The sequence below is a fragment of the Rhincodon typus genome, chromosome 20 (assembly GCF_021869965.1).
Source record: "Rhincodon typus isolate 14 chromosome 20, sRhiTyp1.1, whole genome shotgun sequence".
Taxonomy (NCBI): Eukaryota; Metazoa; Chordata; class Chondrichthyes; order Orectolobiformes; family Rhincodontidae; genus Rhincodon; species Rhincodon typus.
This window is the reverse complement of record NC_063351.1, coordinates 42,764,758-42,783,620: the sequence shown is the minus strand read 5'-3', so window position 1 is coordinate 42,783,620 and position 18,863 is coordinate 42,764,758. Positions and strand designations below refer to the sequence as shown.

General features: G+C 39.7%; 1 protein-coding gene across 8 annotated transcripts in view; it reads right to left on the bottom strand.

The window, feature by feature from the left end:
• Positions 1–18,550, bottom strand: part of lcor (ligand dependent nuclear receptor corepressor) — a 68,339-nt gene extending 49,789 nt beyond the window's left edge. For 2 of the 8 annotated variants that reach the window (XM_048608793.1, XM_048608797.1), the window contains exons 1-2: positions 18,278–18,381; positions 9,481–9,546 (exon numbers count right to left, since the gene is read on the bottom strand). Coding sequence is in view for 3 of the 8 variants with exons in the window: in XM_048608789.1 (XP_048464746.1) it covers positions 3,943–4,022; positions 9,481–9,546; positions 18,274–18,370 (243 nt within the window). In the remaining 5 variants the exon portion in view is untranslated. Of the gene's footprint in view, positions 1–3,942; positions 4,023–9,480; positions 9,547–17,415; positions 17,693–18,273 lie in introns of those variants that run through there. The other 6 variants (XM_048608789.1, XM_048608791.1, XM_048608790.1 and 3 more) reach the window with 6 other exon arrangements.
• Positions 18,551–18,863: the final 313 nt, after the last annotated feature.

Here is an 18,863-nt window from a genome sequence, read left to right as displayed (position 1 = left end):
AAAGGAAGTGTGCTTCATAAACACAGGACTACATATAATCCACCAAGTGCCTGACTACAAATAGGTGAATTATTCAACTGTAGGATCATGAAACTCTATAAAGATTGATCAGTGGATAAAGTACCTTGTCATTCAAAAGTTGCACAAGATTAGCTTATGAAAACTGTTGGAAAATGAAAAAAAGAGAAAACACAATCTGATACCGAATCCTAAATTACAACATGCACAAAAAACAGAGCTGCACCACCTGCTTTACTGCTTTTTGGATATTTTCTTACAAATCCGTCCAGACTTACCTGAACTGAATTTACTTTCAGTTGAATGGCTCTAACTGTTGCATCAATACTCACTCCAATGTGGGTGTAGTCCCTCATATATAAATCATCACAATTTCAGTTAACATCCACACGTTTAACATTTGGAAATTTTTCGGTCCACAACCTATTCCTTTATTTCAATTTGAGTCTTAACATTATTCAGTTTTAAGATTAAATCCAAATTTCAGATCAGTCATCTATCGCTAAATTTAAAGGTCAAAAATCGCACGTCACCAGATTACAGTCCAACAGTTTATTTGAAAACACAAGCTTTCTGAGCCTTGCACCTTCTTTAGGTGTCAGGGAGAGAGGTGGCATCAGACACAGAATTCATGAGAAAAAGATCAAACGGTCATAGAACGGATGCGAATGTATTAAACAAACCTAAGATGGCTGTTAAATCTTTAATCGGTTAGAAAGGATTAATATGCCAATCCCAGAATTTCTTTCAAGTCACTGCCCTGAGATAACTAAAGGTTTTATTAGTATACCAGAGGTGACATCAAGCATTTTAGGTCTGAGGTCTTGTTTAGAATCTGGCTATGTATTAACTTGGAGTCAGACTGGTTTTGTTTCCATCCAGGAAACTTTCGTGTGTGAGGCGAACATGATAACCACTAAACTACAGCTAAAGTAGGAATTTATAAAATGCCACATTAACACTCTACAAATTGTGTGCTTTTTGAACAAAATAGAAGGTATCTGTGATTACCAATTTACCTCATAGATCTTGGTGGGCGTGTGTGTGTGTGTGTGTGTGCGGGGGAGAGAGGGGGGGGGGTGCTGAGACAGAGGGGGAGAGTGGAGGGGAGAGAGAGGGAGGGTGTGGAGGGAAGCGAGAGAGGGTGGGGGTGTGAAACGGGGGACGAAAGGGCGAGGAAGAGAGATAGGGTGGGGGAAGAGATGGGGGGTAGAAGAGAGCGCGCGCGTCGGGGGGGGAACGCAAATGCCCGGTGGGGGGCGGGGGGAGCATAAAGGGGGGCGCACGGGGTGCAGAGACTGAGAGGGGTACGCAGGAAAAGGGGCGGCACAGAAGTGGGGGGAGTGCTGGAGAGGGTGGGGCGTGTGCGCAGTAGCGAGAGGTTGAAGTGGAGAGAGAGGATGTGCGCGCGCGTGTGTGGGGGAATCGCGCACATGCGCGCACTCAGACAATACTTATATAATTATGTAAACAGTATTCCTTGTGCTCCTACATTCAAATTCCAGCGTTTCTTTCAAACAAAGTTTTAAAAATCCTGTATCAACAGAATTGTTGTTGTTTCCCATCACAGGGATAAGATACTCAGAATTGACCAAAGGGCAAGTTATTTTTCTTGCCACTTTGAGTATCATCCTAGTATAAAGCTGTCTTCTTCCAAATGTTCTTTGATAATAACTTTTTTTTTCAAAAATGTACCTTCCACATCTGCCTGTACTTGTAGTAGCTTATAAATTCATTTATCAATAAGTGTATTTGTTTGAGGTTGTTATAAATACTGTACTTAATTGACATGAATATAACAAAATTTTTGCTGATTTAGATGGAATTCATAGCCAACATTGGAATCCTTACAAGTTTATGTTTTCTTATTTCCAATTGCTTTGCCTTAAGTGTTGCAGATAAATGTTTTACTTGATTAACCTGTGTAGGATAGTGTTCAGTCTCCTTCATGCATTATTTTTTGGTTATAATGAGAAAGTTGGAATGAAACAAGCTAATACAAACACCATATGGACAAGCTCTCTCACACCTGTAAAAGGTTTGCTTTGACCATCAACGGACAAATGCCATGGGCAAGGATGTTGCTCTCGCAGTATTAATCAGCACTCAATGCGCCACTCGATGCTGATATCAACACATGCAATGCAAAATCTGCAGCTGTTATGTTATGAGTTATACAGCCTGCAACAACAGTAACCTGATCAAGAATTCTAAACTACAAGCCCACCTAGACTCATCACAATTGAGTATATTTGGGACATTCAGCTAAAATTTCTTTGCAACCAGAAAATTTGAAGTTGCAAATATAACATAATGCCAGCAATGTGTTATACGCAGTATCAGGTTAACTGGACCTACTATTGCCAAGAAGTAAACCACTGAGCCATCAGAAAAATCTGATAAAAACCGAAAGAACTGCAGATGCTGTAAATCAGGAACAAAAACAAAGTTGCTGGAAAAGCTCAGCAGGTCTGGCAGCATCTGTGAAGGAAAAAACAGAGTTAACGTTTCGGGTCCGGTGACCCTTCCTCAGGATGCTTTTTTGCTGATCCCAGTTGAAAAAGAAAGTAAACAGCAGTTTCCTTACAATATTTAGCTTCTAAGTAGCACTTTATATGTGCTACTTTGCATCAAAAAGATCTGGGTGTGTAAAATGAGCGAGTTATATCAGCTAATGCAACTAAAGTTTTGAATTTGCCTCTTGCAGCAAATCTATGCTATTTTTATAGATGAAAAGCAAAATTCATTTTGCTTCATTCAAGATTCATTGAGGAAGGCATTACAGGAGATTTGATAAAGTAGGCCTTTTTATTACCATACACATTATCTGTAAAGTGATGAGAAAGCCATCTTACGAATATTTCACAAAACAAAGGCTCAATAACTTTCATCCACAGTATCTACATCGTATCCTTAGCATCACGCAGAAAGACAAAGCTACCGATGAGGTAGGTGTTTCTACAACAAATATGCCAAGCATGTTGACACTAATCAAGCAAAGAAAACTCCTCTGGCTTGGACATGTACTCAGAATAGAAGGTGCTGCATTCCCAAGAACTGTTATACCAAGGAGATAGCCCACACAAAGTGACCAAGAGGGTGCTGAAAGCTCCAATTCAATGGTGCATTCAAAGACACATAAATGGGAATCCTGAGCTGTTGCAAACTGTAACATGAGTTGCAGGCAGGAATTCATCACAATAAAATGTGTTTTAAGAATCTCCAAAGTAGAGGCCAGCCTTACATACAAGATGTCAGCAGAGATTAGCCCACACCACCAGCAAGGAACAATCTCATGTCTGGAGCTTTTAACAGACTTTTCCTTTCAAGAAACTGTTTATTCAGCCATCAAAGAATGCAGATAATTCTCATCTGATCTCACCTAAGCACCGAGACCACATTCACATCATCTCTCATGAATGGAAGGATGTGAGCCCATGTTAGAAATGGAAATTATGTTAATCAAATTTCTCTTTAAAAAGTTAAACATACTTACAATTAAATACTAGTTTCTTCTTTAAATTTCTTTTGTATCCTATAGTTAGTTAAGGTCTAGTTCCTTCCACTCAACTACAATGACTATCATCAGCAGTGAATTGAGAGTAGGAACGTCCCATGTCCAACATTGTTTGCAAATTCCATTGAAGGTTTTTTTTGGGGGAGAGGTGGGGAGTTAAACACAAAGAAAAGACAGATGGATAGTCAGCATTTAAGCCCTAGGCAATGCTCATTCAGCTTGCCACAACTGATCAACAGCAACAAAAGACAATAAGGGAAGAAAGATTACATACCCCCAAAAATATATAATCTGAACAAAACCATTTTTGCTGGTTTTACCAGCTAATAGACTAAGCAGTGTCATTCTGTTCTAAACCAAGTGTACCAACCAGTCGCTAAAATTAAATATTTCAAATTGCTTCTTACCTTCACTTTTTCTCTTCTCATGCAACAGAAGAGACAGTTTTCATCAAATGACCAGTCAGAAACACCTGTAGGCTCACAATCTGTAGAATTCAAGAATAATTTTAGCCTAACACAAGATTGGCTTTGTTACTTAGTTTTTTTTCCCCATCTTTCATTTGGGAGGGTGTACAATCTGCCAAATAACTTCCTTTCGAATGATAAATCTTTCTAATATTTCAGTCGACCAGAGGTACACTTGGCAAAATTCCTTCATGTTGCAAAAGAAAGAAAGCTAAGAAATCAGCTTCTGTATAAGAACATAAGAACTAGGGAGCAGGAGTAGGCCATCTGGCTCCTCGAGCCTGCCCTGCCATTTAATAAGATCATGGCTGATCTTTGAGACTCAGCTCCACTTACCCGCCTACCTCACCATAACCCTTAATTCCTTTATTGTTCAAAAATTTATCTAGCCTTGCCTTAAAAACATTCAGTGAGGTAGCTTCAACCGCTTCACTGGGCAGGGAATTCCACAGATTCACAACCCTTTGGGCGAAGAAGTTCCTCCTGACCTCAGTCCTACATCTGCTTCCCTTTATTTTGAGGCGATGCCCTCTAGTCCTAGTTTCACCTGCTAGCGGAAACAACCTCCCTGCCTCCACTTTATCTATTCCCTTCATAATCTTATATGTTTCTAGAAGATCTCCCCTCATTCTTCTGAATTCCAATGAGTATAAGCCCAGTCTACTCAGTCTCTCCTCATAATCCAATCCTCTCAACTCTGGAATCAACCGAGTGAATCTCCTCTGCACCCCCTCCAGTGCTACTATATCTCTTCCCAAGTAAGCAGACCAAAACTGCACACAGTACTCCAGGTGTGGCCTCACCAGGACGCTATACAGCTGCAGCATAGCCGCCCTGTTTTTAAACTCCATCCCTCAAGCAATGGCAGACCAAATTCCATTTGCCTTTTTAATCACCTGCTGCACCTGCAATCCCACCTTCAGCGATTCATGCACAAGGACACTCAAGTCCCTTTGCACAGCAGCGTGCTGCAATTTTTTACCATTTAAAACATAGTCCATTTTGCTGTTATTACTACCAAAATGGATGACCTCTCACTTATCAACATTGTACTCCATCTGCCAGACCTTTGCCCACTCACTTAGACTATCTATATCCTCCTGCAGACTTTGTGTCTTCTGCACACTTCGCTCTACCACTCACCTTAGTGTCATCTGCAAATTTTGACACACCACACTTAGTCCCCAACTCCAAATCATCTTTGTAAATTGTAAACAATTGAGGTCCCAACGCTGATCCCCGAGGCACACCACTAGCCACTGACCGCCAACCAGAAAAACACCCATTTACCCCTAGACTTTGCTTTTTATTGGTCAACCAATCCTCTATCCATGCCAATACATTACCTGTAATACTGTGCAACTTTATCTTATGTAGCAGCCTTTGGTGTGGCACCTTGTCAAATGCCTTCTGGAAATCTCGATACACCACATCCACAGGTTCCCCATTGTCCACCATGCAAGTAATGTCCTAAAAGAATTCCACCAAATTAGTTCAACATGACCTACCCTTCATGAACCCATGCTGGGTGTTCCCAATGGGACAATTTATATCCAGATGTCTTGCTATTTCTTCCCTAATGATAGATTCAAGCATTTTCCCCACTACCGAAGTTAAGCTAACTGGCCTATAGTTACCTGCTTTTTGTCTACTTCCTTTTTTAAACAGTGGCGTCGCATTGGCTGTTTTCCAATCTGCGGGAACCACCCAGAGTCCAGTGAACTTTGGTAAATAATTACTAGTGCATTTGCTATTTCCCCCATCACCTCTTTTAGTACCCTGGGATGCATTTCATCAGGGCCAGGAGACTTGTCTACCTTTAGCCCCATTAGCTTGCCCAGCACTGCCTCCTTAGTGATAATGATAGTTTCTAGGTCCTCACCTGCTTTTAACCTTCTTGCTATTAGTTTTCGGCATGTTATTTGTGTCTTCCACTGTGAAGACTGATACGAAATAACTGTTTAATGTCTCAGCTACTTCCTCATTCCCAGCTATTAAATTGGCCTTCTCATCCTCTAAAGGACCAATGTTTACCTTCACCACTCTTTTACGATTTACATATTTATAGAAACTTTTGCTGCCTGTTTTTTCTATTCTGAGCTAGTTTACTCTCAATCTATCTTACTTTTCTTTATAATTTTTTTTGTGGCTTTCTGTTGGCCTTTAAAGATTTCCCAGTCTACTAGTTTCCCACTACTCTTTACTTTTTTGTATGTGTTTTTTTTTAAAAATCTGATACTTTCCTTTATTTCCTTAGACATCCATGGCTGGCTCTCTCTTTTCCTACAGTTCTTCCTTATCACGGGAATATACTTCTGCTGAGCACTGTGAAAAATTGTTTTGAAAGTCCTCCACTGTTCCTCAATTGACCCACCATAAAGTTTTTGCTCCCATTCTACCTTAGCTAACTCCTTCCTCATTCCTTCATAGTCTCCTTTGTTTAAGCACAGGACATAGGTACTGGATTAAAACTTCTCACACTCCATCTGTATTTTAAATTCGACCATACTGTGATCGCTCCTTCCGAGAGGATCCCTAACTGTGGGATCATTAATTATTCCTGTCTCATTACACAGGACTAGATTTAGGATAGCTTGCTCTCTCGTAGGTTCCATTACATTGTTCAAGGAAATTATCGCGGATGCATTCTATGAACCCCTCCTCAAGGCTGCCATGACCGACCTGGTTTGACCAATCGATATGTAGATTAAAATCCCCCATGATAATTGCTGTACCATTTTTACATGCATTAGCTATTTCTATGTTTATTGCCTGCCCCACCACAATGTCGTTATTTGGTGGCCTATAGACCACACCTATCAGTGACTTCTTCTCCCTGCTATTCCTAATTTCCACCCAAATGGATTCAACGTTTTGTTCAGTAGAACCTATATCATCTCTCACTACTGCCCTGATATCATCCTTAAAAATCAGAGCAACACCACCTCCCTTAGCTTCCTGTCTGCCCTTCCGAACAGTTTGATACCCCTGGATATTTAACTCCCAGTCATGACCATCCTGTAACCATGTCTCTGTAATGGCCACTAAATCATACCCATTTGCCATGAGTTGCACTGTCAACTCATCCACCTTGTTTCGAATGCTCCGAGCATTCGGATAAAGTGCCCTTAGGCCAGTTTTCTCACCTTCTTTTTGGGTCCTATTACCTCCATTACTAACAGCTCTTGCGTTCTCCTTCCCTTTAACTTTTTTCCTAATTTTCAATGGAGTTGAAGCTTCCTCGTCACCTACTAACCTGCTGCTTTGCCTCACATTAATTGTTATTCTCCCTCTATGCTCACTTCTCCCTGCTGCAAATCTTTTGAGGATATGAAACCACTTGATTCTTCCCTTCTCACACAAATTTTGCCAAGCCAACCTTATAGCTGAGAGACCAGAGGTACAAGTGGCTCCAAACCCTCTATCAATGTAACATTTCATTCAATAGTCTTAAAAATAAATCTCATTGCAATTTTACCCCATCTCCCTAAGCACAATGACATGTTAAATGAATACTAGGCACCATCTACAACAAAGCATTTGGTACTTACCAGAATGGATGGTAAATCAAATATTAAAAGCAATATCATTCTGTCCAATTCTTGATTTTAAATCAATAGGATGCACCTTACAATGGACCTCAAAGTCACCGAGAGACCTCAGTGTGAACTGTTTTTGTTATGAGTGTAAGAAGTTAAGCTTAACTTATCAAGTTAAGCACATTAAATGCACTGTTCAAAAAGTCAGTCTGGAGAACCTGGGCAGAGGGTCAGATAACAATCCTTGACTTACGTGATGTCAAATCCAGCCCATCATAAAGGGATTAACGAGTCCGTGATCAGATGGTTTTAAGGGTGTAATGCAAACTGCTTCTGCACAATCAGAATTCAGTTCTGAATGGGTATGACACACCAAAAACTGTCTTTCTTTCAATATCAACCGAGTGTAACAAAGAATTACACTTGTGAGAAGTGGGAATATATTAGTACAGTATACAAAGTTGACCCATGTTGTTGGGTAGAGTAGCAGGAATTTTATACTGCATCGAACCATGTTATTGTTGGTGAGGTAGTGCCGAGTCTGATTTTGGTAACCCAAAATGGATTACATTTCATCTCCAGCATCAACATGTTCTAAATTTTTAAAAATGGATCTAAATGATGTAATCAATAAATTATTAAGGGTATAACAACAATGCAAGGATTGGCTATTAAATGTTTACCAACAGAGGACTAACAAAACCAAATCAGAAGTGCACAAGCAGTCCTTTAAGGCCAAATGTGAATTAATCAATCATCAATATTGTATTATAATTACAAAACAAAATTCGCTTAGTTAAATTTTTGAAATATCTCTTTGTCGAGTCCTTGGTGCCCTTTTTATTTAAATCCTTTTGATCCGGCAGAGATCAGTAATAACATAAGACAATGGGATCCCTTTACAGGATAATGCCAGTGTCTTCAATCTTCATAATATTTTTTAAATGATTAAACAATCAATTTACACTGACTCTCTAAATAAATACTGAGCACAATCCAACAAAGACAATGCAGATCCCTTTGCTCCTCATCATTTCGGCATATCAAACCAAAATAATAAATATACAGAACAGAGAGGCTTATAAACATCTTGCATCGAAAAATAACCAGTGGCCAGGGTACAGTTATCTGTGGTTGCCTTCACCTTCAGTAATTTAGGCCAAGATTTAATATTTTCCCTGCTTGTTCCATTCAACATACACTTCATGTGTCAAAGTGACAGAAATAATCAGCAACCAATTTGTCCAAGATGAGAACAGCATCTTTCTGTTCTCAGATCAAATCAACAAAAATGTAAGCAAAACCTTTATTATAACAGACAAGACACCAAGTCCACAGCTTGTGAAATTATTTAAGGCAATGCATTTAAACAAACACTTCCATTACATGACTTCACCTTCCCAAGAAGGCTCTTTGCAAGTCGAACCTTCCTGAGTTCATTTGCTTGTGTTTCATGCTTTATTTATTGAAGATAATAATCACATTTACTTATGTTGCAATTGTTTTCATGCCTATACTTAGAATACTGCTCAAACAGGGCTAAGTTTTAAGGGGTTTAATTCCCCACCAACTTCCTTTATAGCAGATAACCAAAATGTATGTCTTTTCTAACAACAATGTGTGTGTACCTAGAACACATGAACTGCAATGGCTCAAGATGGCAGTTCACAACCACCTTCAAAAGTGCAATTAGGGATGGACAATAAGTGCTGGCCTTGCCAGGGACAAATATCCCATTAACAAATAAAAAGAACTCTGTTAAAGAATAATTAGTATGGTAAGGATCTTGTCTCCTTTCCCGCTTCCAAAAACATAGAAAATCTATGGAACAAAACAAATATTCTCCACCATTTCTTGCATTTGGGCTCACATATGAGGCTGAAGTTTTCATATGCCACTACTGGGTGTCGTTGTTAGAAAATAAATGTAAAAGGTTTACCTTCAAACAGGCTGATATCTTTTAGAAGTTTACGTCCAAACAGACCTTCCAAAATGCTTTCAAACCCTTATGGAAAAACAATTACAACAGTGTGAGTACAAACAAAATTGTCCTGGCAACAACATGCAGGAGTAGAAACAGCAGGCATTAATTTCACAATTATATATCTGCCAACTAGTGCTGTAATATTTATTATAGGCATTGGACAGTGATTAATAGAGCTACTCAACTTATTTATAGATACAAAAATGTTGCCAATTTTAAAATGTCAGCATTAATATTTTTGAGAAGCACAATCAGCTGGAAAACATCTTTCCAAACAATGCTTATTAGCACTCTGCGTATTCTGAAATATCATCACAGGTAGAGAGGATTGATTTTCTTTTTTTGAGTCACAAAGCTTTACACTGCATTTAACCAAACTATGTTTGACCAGTTACAGTACAAATGTATACAAACGTCTGTTTTCTCCCACACATATCCATCAACAATAGAACAAGTGCAACTGACTATTTACAAAAGTAATCGCCACAGGAACGTACAACTGAGGAGGAGGATTAGGCCCTTTGGTCCTTTGAATTCTTTCCACCGTTCAGTAAGTTTATAGCTGATCTGCTTGCAGTCTCAGCTTCATTTTCCTGTCTGTTCCCCATATCACTATACTCCCCTAGCTATCAAAATCTTCCTAACTTATCCTTGAATAAGTTTAAAGACCCAACCACCACCACCTTCTGGCAAAGTGTACATTCTATACACTCAGAAGAAATTTCTCTTCATTTGTCTTAAAGTGGAGACCTTCTATTCTTAAACCATGTCCCCCAGTTTATAGTCACCCAACAAGAGTAAACATTCTCGAGGTGTTCACCCTGTCAATCCCCCTCACAATCTTAAATGTGACAAGGCACGGAGTAATGTCCCTGCCTCTGGGTCAAGAGACCTGGCTTCAAGTCCCACCTACTCCAAAGGTGTATAATAATATCTCTTAACAGATTGATTAGAAAATATCAATAAGGTAATGTCTTTTTTTTAAACTCTGTTGGATATAGGCCCAAACTGTTCAACCTTTCTTCACAAGGTAAGCTCTGCATTCCAGGAATGATTCAGGTAAATCATCTCTGAGCTACTTCTAAAGCAATTAAATCTTTAAAATAAGGAGTCAAAAAAATGTACACAGTTGTCCAGATGTGGTCTCACATACACTCTGGACTGCCACAATAGAGCTTCCCCACTTTTATATTCCATTCCCCCTTTCAATAAATGACAACATTCTATTTACTTGATTCATGCTCCTGAAAACTCTGAAGCCCCTGGACCACCAGTTCTGCCATCTCTTTCCATTTAAATAGTAGGGGAGTCTCCAATTTATGAACGTTCAACTTATGAGTGCTCGTACTGACGAATACAAGGGTGTAATTTTAAAGATTTAATGTACAAACATTTCCTGCTCTTATTAATGGCTATTTAATATTGTCTTGCACTGTGTTCCAACTTACAAATCAATTTGCCAACAACCCGAGACGGGACTTATTCGCAACCCACTACTGCCTGTCCACAGCTTTTCAGTATTTATTCTGCTTCCTGCTAGATAATCAACCCTTTATCCATGCTCATATCTAACCTCCTATAGGATGTGCATTTATTCTGTGCAGCAACCACATCAAATATCTTTTAGAAATCGGAGTACAGCACATCTACCAGTTCCCTGTATCCACCACAAATGTTACTTTATCAAAAAACTCAAACAGGTTAGTGAAATGATTTCCCTTTCACAAAGCCATGCTAGCTCTGCTGGGGCACATTATGATTTTCTAAGTATTCTGCTATAACCTCCTTAATAATGGATTCGAGGATCTTTCCCATTACAAGTATTAGGCTAACTGACCTATAGTTTCCTGTTTTCTGCCTCCCCCCTTTCTTGAACAAAAGTGTTACCATTTGCTTTTTTTCCATTTAACAGCAGATCTGGAATACTTTAAATAATTCTACATTTGCGACAAATCGTGTTATTAAATCCAATGTTGGGCGAGGAAGACATGCATACAGATTGTTTAAGCAAAACATATAATGCTCAGTCAAACCAGTTAGCTATTTGCATTGGTCACTGAAATATCCACAATTCTGGATTGAAACAAAACTTCCAAATAAGGGAAATTGCAAGGTTGTTTCTGAAGGAAAGAAGAGGAGAGAGAAATGAGGAAACAGGAGACATGTTGCTCCATAAAGAATATAGAAAAACACTGGAACCCAGAAGATACAGGCAAGATAATTCCCATGGTTAGGAAGTCTAGAACTACAGGACATAATTTAAGACTGGTGCCATTTAGGTCCAAGTTGAGGAAAACTTTAACTCAGGTTTGTAAATCTTTGGAATTCTCTACCTCAGAAGGCTGTGGAAGCTCAGTCTTTGGGTACATTTAAAATAGATGTTGATCAATTTTTCATTACCATTGGTATAGAGTTAATGGGATAGTGTGGATAAAAGGCATTGCAGTTTTGATCAGTCATGACCATGTTGAATGGTGGAACAGGCTTGACAGGCTGAACTGCCTACTCCTGCTTCTGTGTTTCTATTTTTCTTCTAGGCCTAGTTTCATCCACTTTTAAAACCAAACTCAGTTAATAAATAAATAAATTACAAGAAATTGATGAAAACTTCCAGTTATTGCAGTTTCACAACTCCAACAAAAACATAAATAACTCAAATCCATTACAATTTCTTGAGATGCTTAGTCTCCCAAGGGGAATTTCAAATAAGTTTCATAATCATGTTACTATTGATTGTTGACAAAAATAAAATGAATGGAATAGTAAAGAATAAGTAAATATAGGAAGGTTAAAAAAATTTGGAAAGAAAGACTAATATAGTAGAAAATTGCTGTAAGAAAAGTTTTTTTGGTTCATTGGATGTGGATGGCGCTGGTTAAGCAGAGGGCTGTTAAGAGTCAACTACACATGGGTCTGGAGTCACACCTAGGCCAGATCAGGTAACGATGGCAGTTTCCTTCCCTAAGGACGTGAATGAACCAGATGGGCTTATCTGACATCATAGTCATCACTAGATGATTGAAGGAGGGTCTAGGCCTGAAACGTCAGCCTTCCTGCTCCTCTGATGCTGCTTGGCCTGCTGTGCTCATCCAGCTCTACACCTTGTTATCTCAGATTCTCCAGCATCTGCAGTTCCTACTATCTCTCACTAGATGATTTAATTCCAGATTTTTTTTTCATTGAATTCAAATTGCACCATCTGCCTTGGCAGGATTTGAACTCAGGTCCCCCCAGAACATTACCTGGGTCCCTGGACTGACAGTCTTGCAATAATGCCACTAAGCCATCACCTCACCAATGAGAAGCAATTTAAATGACACGGATGAGATCCTCAGAGGACTGAGGGAGTGGATTCTGGGAGCATGTTTTCCTTCGTGGGCAAGACAACATAAACAGGGGACGCAGTTTAAAAACAAAGAAAAGTCCACTTAAGGTGAATGTCAAAAGAAGTTCTTTTTCTGAGGGTCATGAGTCTTTGGAAATCTCCTTCCCAGAAAGCAGTTTGACAGATTCTTGACTGATACCTAAGGGATCAAATGACAGAGCAGGCTTGAGAAGTCAAATGACCTACTCCTAAATCATACTTTTTGAATAATTGTAGGTGACAAACTCGATTCTCAAGTGATGCTACTGCACTCAGTGACAAGTGAACTCAAAACTAAACTTTTAATGAACACCATAGTTTACAAAGGGATCACAGAACAGTTCCCGAGGCATCCATGGACAGAAACAAACATTCCAAGCATACAAAATTATCCATGTTGCATTGATACTAATCACAACATTTCTGAAAACAACGATTAAGACCATCCCAAGATTTTGCTTCCACTCTTCCTTAATCATTGCCCATAAAGAAACACTAATATCATACACCAGTGGTTCACCTTACTTAGGATTACATAGGATATACAGCACAGGACAAGCCATTCAGCCCAATCAGTCCATGACATTGTTTGCATTCCATTTCAACTTCTTTAGATCTTTCCTCTTGTAAACACTCAAATTGTAGATTACACAGTAACTTGTCAAGCTTTACCCATTTCTCCCAACTCCATAAGCCTACCACAACACATTTCCTACCGAAATGTTTTAACTAGTAAATCACACGTTTGGATAATTTAGGATGAAACGTGACGAGTACTGTTCCTAACTTATGCCTTTGCTCATTATTCAGCACAATTGGTGAGATTTGTATATGATACAAACAACAAAGGAAATGGTAACAATGGAGGCAATCCAGGAATCTCTGAATTAGTTGAATAATGTGTAATTGCAAGAAACAATGGTAAGTGAGCAGACAATATAAAGTACTTCATATAGAGAAGTGGCTGTCATATTTTCCATAAATACTGTCATGGTACACAAGGATCAAAGTGAGCGGTCTCATTGTAGACAACTCTTATAGTATGACTAAGTAAGTATATTATTTCTGTAAGCAACTCATATTTCTAAGCATCAAATTTGTCAGAGGTTCAGCCAACAGCTACCACCTCCAACATAAACAGAAATTGCTTGGAAAACCCAGCAGGTCTGGCAGCATCTCTGGAGAGAAAGTAGAATTAACGTTTTGAGTCCTGTGACCCTTCTTCAGAACCCTGTTCTGAACCTGTTGAGAACCCACAGATGTTGCCAGACCTGCTGAGTTTTCCCAGCAATTTCTGGTTCTGCAATTCTTTGTTTTGTTTTTGCTTAGCTATCACTTCATACTATTTAAAACTCCATCCCTAGTCCTTTTACAACTACTGAGATCCTTGTATTCAATATTTATTCAATTACATCATCTTTAATGTCAAAGATATTTCCAGAGGCAATTTCCTCCAAACATTTGGGATAAGAATTATGATTTCAAAAATCTCTTAATCCAACTCAACCTCATGTTTTAAAACACAAGCTCTGTCATCTGTGACTCAGCTGACAGCACTCCGTCCTATGTGTCATAAGGGTTCCAAGTTCAAGTACCACTCCAGGACCGAAACACAAAAAAACCAAGGCTGAGTCCAATGAAGTAGTATTGCAACACTGGAGGAGTTAACTCAGATGCAAGGCCCCATTTATCTGCTGTGATGGATTTAAATGATCTCATGGCAAGATCTTCTTTATTATTCCTTATGCTGCCACCAATATTTATTCCCCAAATAATGCCACAAAAACAGATTAAATCATCAAATGACAGTTGATTAGACAAGCGATGACTAAAACGCAAATATATTTACAGTGAAGTGTCACCTGTGCCACCTATTTGCCCTCAGAAGCTTTTCTTCTTCACTTCCCTCCAACTAGTTTACCATAAAGAGCTACTCCTGAACATAAGATGTAGGAACAAAAATAGACCATTCAATCCATCGAGTCTTTGCTGCCATTTAATGAATTCATGGCTGATATGATAATCCTTAACTCTATTTTCCTGCTGTATATCTCAGCCTCGAATACTCACAACAATTCAGTTTCTACAACCCTTTGCAGTGAAGAATTCCGCGGATTCATTATCCTTTAAAGAGAAGAAATTTGTCCTTTTCTCTGTCTTAAATGTGTGACCTCCCACATTGAAATTATGTTCCCTGATCCTAGAATCTCCCTTGTGGGAAACAATCTCTCAGCATCTGCCCTATGAAGACCACCAAGAATCTTGTAAGTTTCAACGAGGTCTGTTCTCATTCTTCTAAACTCCAATGACTACCGGACCAAACTGCTCAACCTCTCCTCATAACAAGATCTCTTCATGCCCAAAATCAACCTAGTGAACCTTCTCTGGACTGCCTCCAATGCCAGTGCATCTGTCCTTAGATAAAGGGACCAAACTGTTCACAGCATTCTAGGTGTGGTCTAACTACTGCCATAGTTTTAGCAAGACTTCTCTGATTTTTATACTCCATTCCTACCTATTGAATAAAGGTACAGAGTGCATTTGCCTTCCCTATTAACTGCTGAACCTAAAAGCTGGCTTTTTATGATTTTAGCACAAGAACCCTAAATCCCTCTATGCTGCAGCTTTACGCAGTCTTTCTCTATTCCTTCTGCCAAATACCTCTCAGTTTCCACATTATATTCCATGTACCATGCTTTTGACCTCTCATTTAACCTGTCTATTTCCTTTTGTAGACTCGCTGAGTCACCCTCATCAATTGCCTTCCCATGTATTTTTCACCGTTGGTAGCATTTGACCTAGTGAATAGCTGTCCTTTGATATAGTATCGGTACTGGCAGCGGCAAGCATTTCTGTTGTTAGTAGACACAAAATGGCATGTGAGTGGTGCTGAAAAGGCATGGTGCACACTTAGTGTGGTAAGCGGCAAAGAACTATCTGACGGAATTCTAAGAAACTAATGGAATAACAGTTGATAAATCCCCTGCACCTGATTATCTACATCATAGACCATTGAAGGAATTGGCATTAGAGATAGCAGATGGGGTAGTGGTCATCTTACAAAATTCTATAAATTCAGGAGAAGTTCCTGCAGATTGAAAGTAGTAAATGTAACCCCACTACTTAAGAAAGGAGGGAGACACAAAATAGGGAACTACAGACCTGTTATCCTAACATCAGTGGTAGGGAATATTCTAGAATCTATAGAGATATCAAGATATAAAAGATGTGATAATTGGATACTTAGAAGATAACGGTAGGGTTGGGCAGCATCAACATATATTTATGAAAGGGAAATGACATTTGACAAACCTATTAGATATTTTGAGGATGGAACAAGCATAATAGACAATGGGGGAACCAACTAAAGTGATGTATTTGGATTTTCAATAGGCTTTTAATAAGATCCCACACAGGAATCTATTAAGCAAAATAAGAGCACATGCAATCGGGGTAATATATTGGCATGGTTTGAGGATTAGTTACTGGACAGAAATTGGAAAGCAGGAATAAATGAATAATTCTCAGGATGGCTGTGACTAGTTGGATAACACAAGAACCAGTGTTTGGTCCCTAGCTGTTCACAATCTGCCTCAATGATTTTAAAGTGGGACAAAAGGGCCCTCTTGTGGTACAGTGGAAGTGTCCACACCTCTGGACCAAGAGGTTTCCCATCTGTTCCAAGTGTTTAATAACATATTTAAACAGATTGATTAGAAAAATAGTTTAAATAAAACCATTTTTATTAATTTTAAAGTGAGACAAAAGGGCACGTTTGTGATGCACACACAAGAAATGGTCACTTAAGATAGAGGCCAAAGGGCAGACAACTTTTGTGGATCAAAAGCCGAGAAACAGTCAGCACCTCTAGGATAAGATGGAAATAATGGAAAAAGGAAAGTAAGTTAATAATGCCTGTCACACCAAGCACCTCAGTGCTGAATTCTCATCAGAACTTATACACAGTCTAAATAGTACTGCCATTGAAAATATAAGTTATTCTAAAATAATTCAGGGACAAACAGCATTTCCAAAGCTATAAATGCAGTGATTGTACCGAAACAATCAAGACAATTAGTACATTAAAGCACATACAATAAGGACATTATTGATACTCATGTCAGATAATATTTTCAATGAAAATTGTCTATCAATTGTTCGATGACATGTTTATAATGAAAAACTAACATTTTGCAGTCAATTATTTCACAAAGGAATACAAAGCATAAAATAATCACTAACTTTGAAATAGATTTCCTCAATGAACAAGATGCTTCTCTTTACAAATGAGGATTAAGGGAGCAATGATGAATAGTCAGAGTTCTTACTTGTATGATGGTTTATATTATTCTGTCACTTTGCAAAGCAATTAATCATACAAAGCAAGTTAATCCAGTTTGACACATTTAGCACTAAAGAGCTCTATCGCTTCTTTCCCTTACAGAACACACATCTATGCCATGAGAATAGGAACCTGGCAAATCCAACGGTCATGCATCCAACAGCAATTTAATAGCTATACTTACATAACATGAAGACATGGAGGAGAAGCAGGACTTGGGGGAAAAAGAGGAATGGGGGAGAAACAGGCATACGGGTCACTGGTATTGGAGGTCAGACGGATCGGGATGGGGGAGTTCAGAGCGATTGGATGTCGGGGATGTTCAAAGAAATGGGGGGGGTCAGAGGGGTGGGAATTTCAAATGGATGGGGGTGTCAAATGAACGGGGGGGTCAGCGGAATCTGGAAGAGGTAGGAGGACAGTAGATTGGGCGGGGGGAAGAAGAGGGTTGGGGGAAGAGGGTGTGGGTAGAGGGGTGAAAGGTAGAGGGGGAGCGAAGGTTACGGGATGGGATTCGGGCAGGGAGAAGCGGTGGTCAGGGCCACGACTACAACTCCCATGTCGCTTTGCTGCGAGGGTCCTGCGCAGGCTCTGTGGCTGGTAAGGGCTCACGCGCCTCCTGCGTCCCTTTATTCTGAATAATTCAATTTTTTTAAAAAAAACGGTTTTTGACAGAGCGAGAATAAGGGTCTGAAACACAAAACACGACGACCGGGCTTCGAAAAAAAAATCCCTCCATAAAAAGAGAACAATCGCTTTAATAAATGAGGTAATACAAACGCTGTTCGCCAACTTATATAGATTTATAATGATGGGTGATGTTTATTAGCTGTGAGGTTGAACGAATGACGAGTTTTGTCTTAAAGATCAAAGATAGCACCCCCAGCACCATAGTATTAAGAATCTGTCACTTCAACATTAACCACTTCCACACAACTGGCAATGGGGATGATGGAGATACACTTTCTCTTTAAACTGTGTGCGTTCATAGAAGCCGACTCTCCCCTCTCCCTGTCCATATTTTTAATACATTAAATCTTACCTACACAGTGAACAAGTTTATGTCTCCAAGAGTCGAGCTCCTGTCGGAAGCCGCGCCTTTCGATCGAACATTGCTGACTGTGACACGGGTTCGCCATTTTCTGGACTGATTGGGAGTGTGTGTGTAAGTGAGAGAGGATATTGTGATGATATAAAAATTAATCCCCCTCCATCGCGGCGGGGCGGCTGCCGGCGGGTGGGGGAGTGAGCCAGAGACTCGAAGGAGGTGGTGACGGCGGCGTGCGCGCGCGTGCAGCCTGCGCGCACCTTGCCTCTTTGAAGCCTCCCTTCCACACACCGCCCCCAACCCCGTACGGCCACCGGTGGTGATGTAATCTGATTGGCAGGTGCGTGCCAAACCCAAACCCAAAGTTGAGCTCCTCAGGATCTGGCAGCTTCTGGAGGAAAGAAAACGCCTTGAATCCTGGAGGGTCTAGACCCGAAACGTCAGCTTTCCTGCTCCTCTGATGCGTTCATCCAGCTCTACACCTTGTTATCTTGAATTCTGTTAACTTTGTTTTCGCTCCACAGATGCTGCCAGACCTGCTGAGTTTCTCCAGCAATCTTTGCTTCTGAAGAAGGGTCACGGGA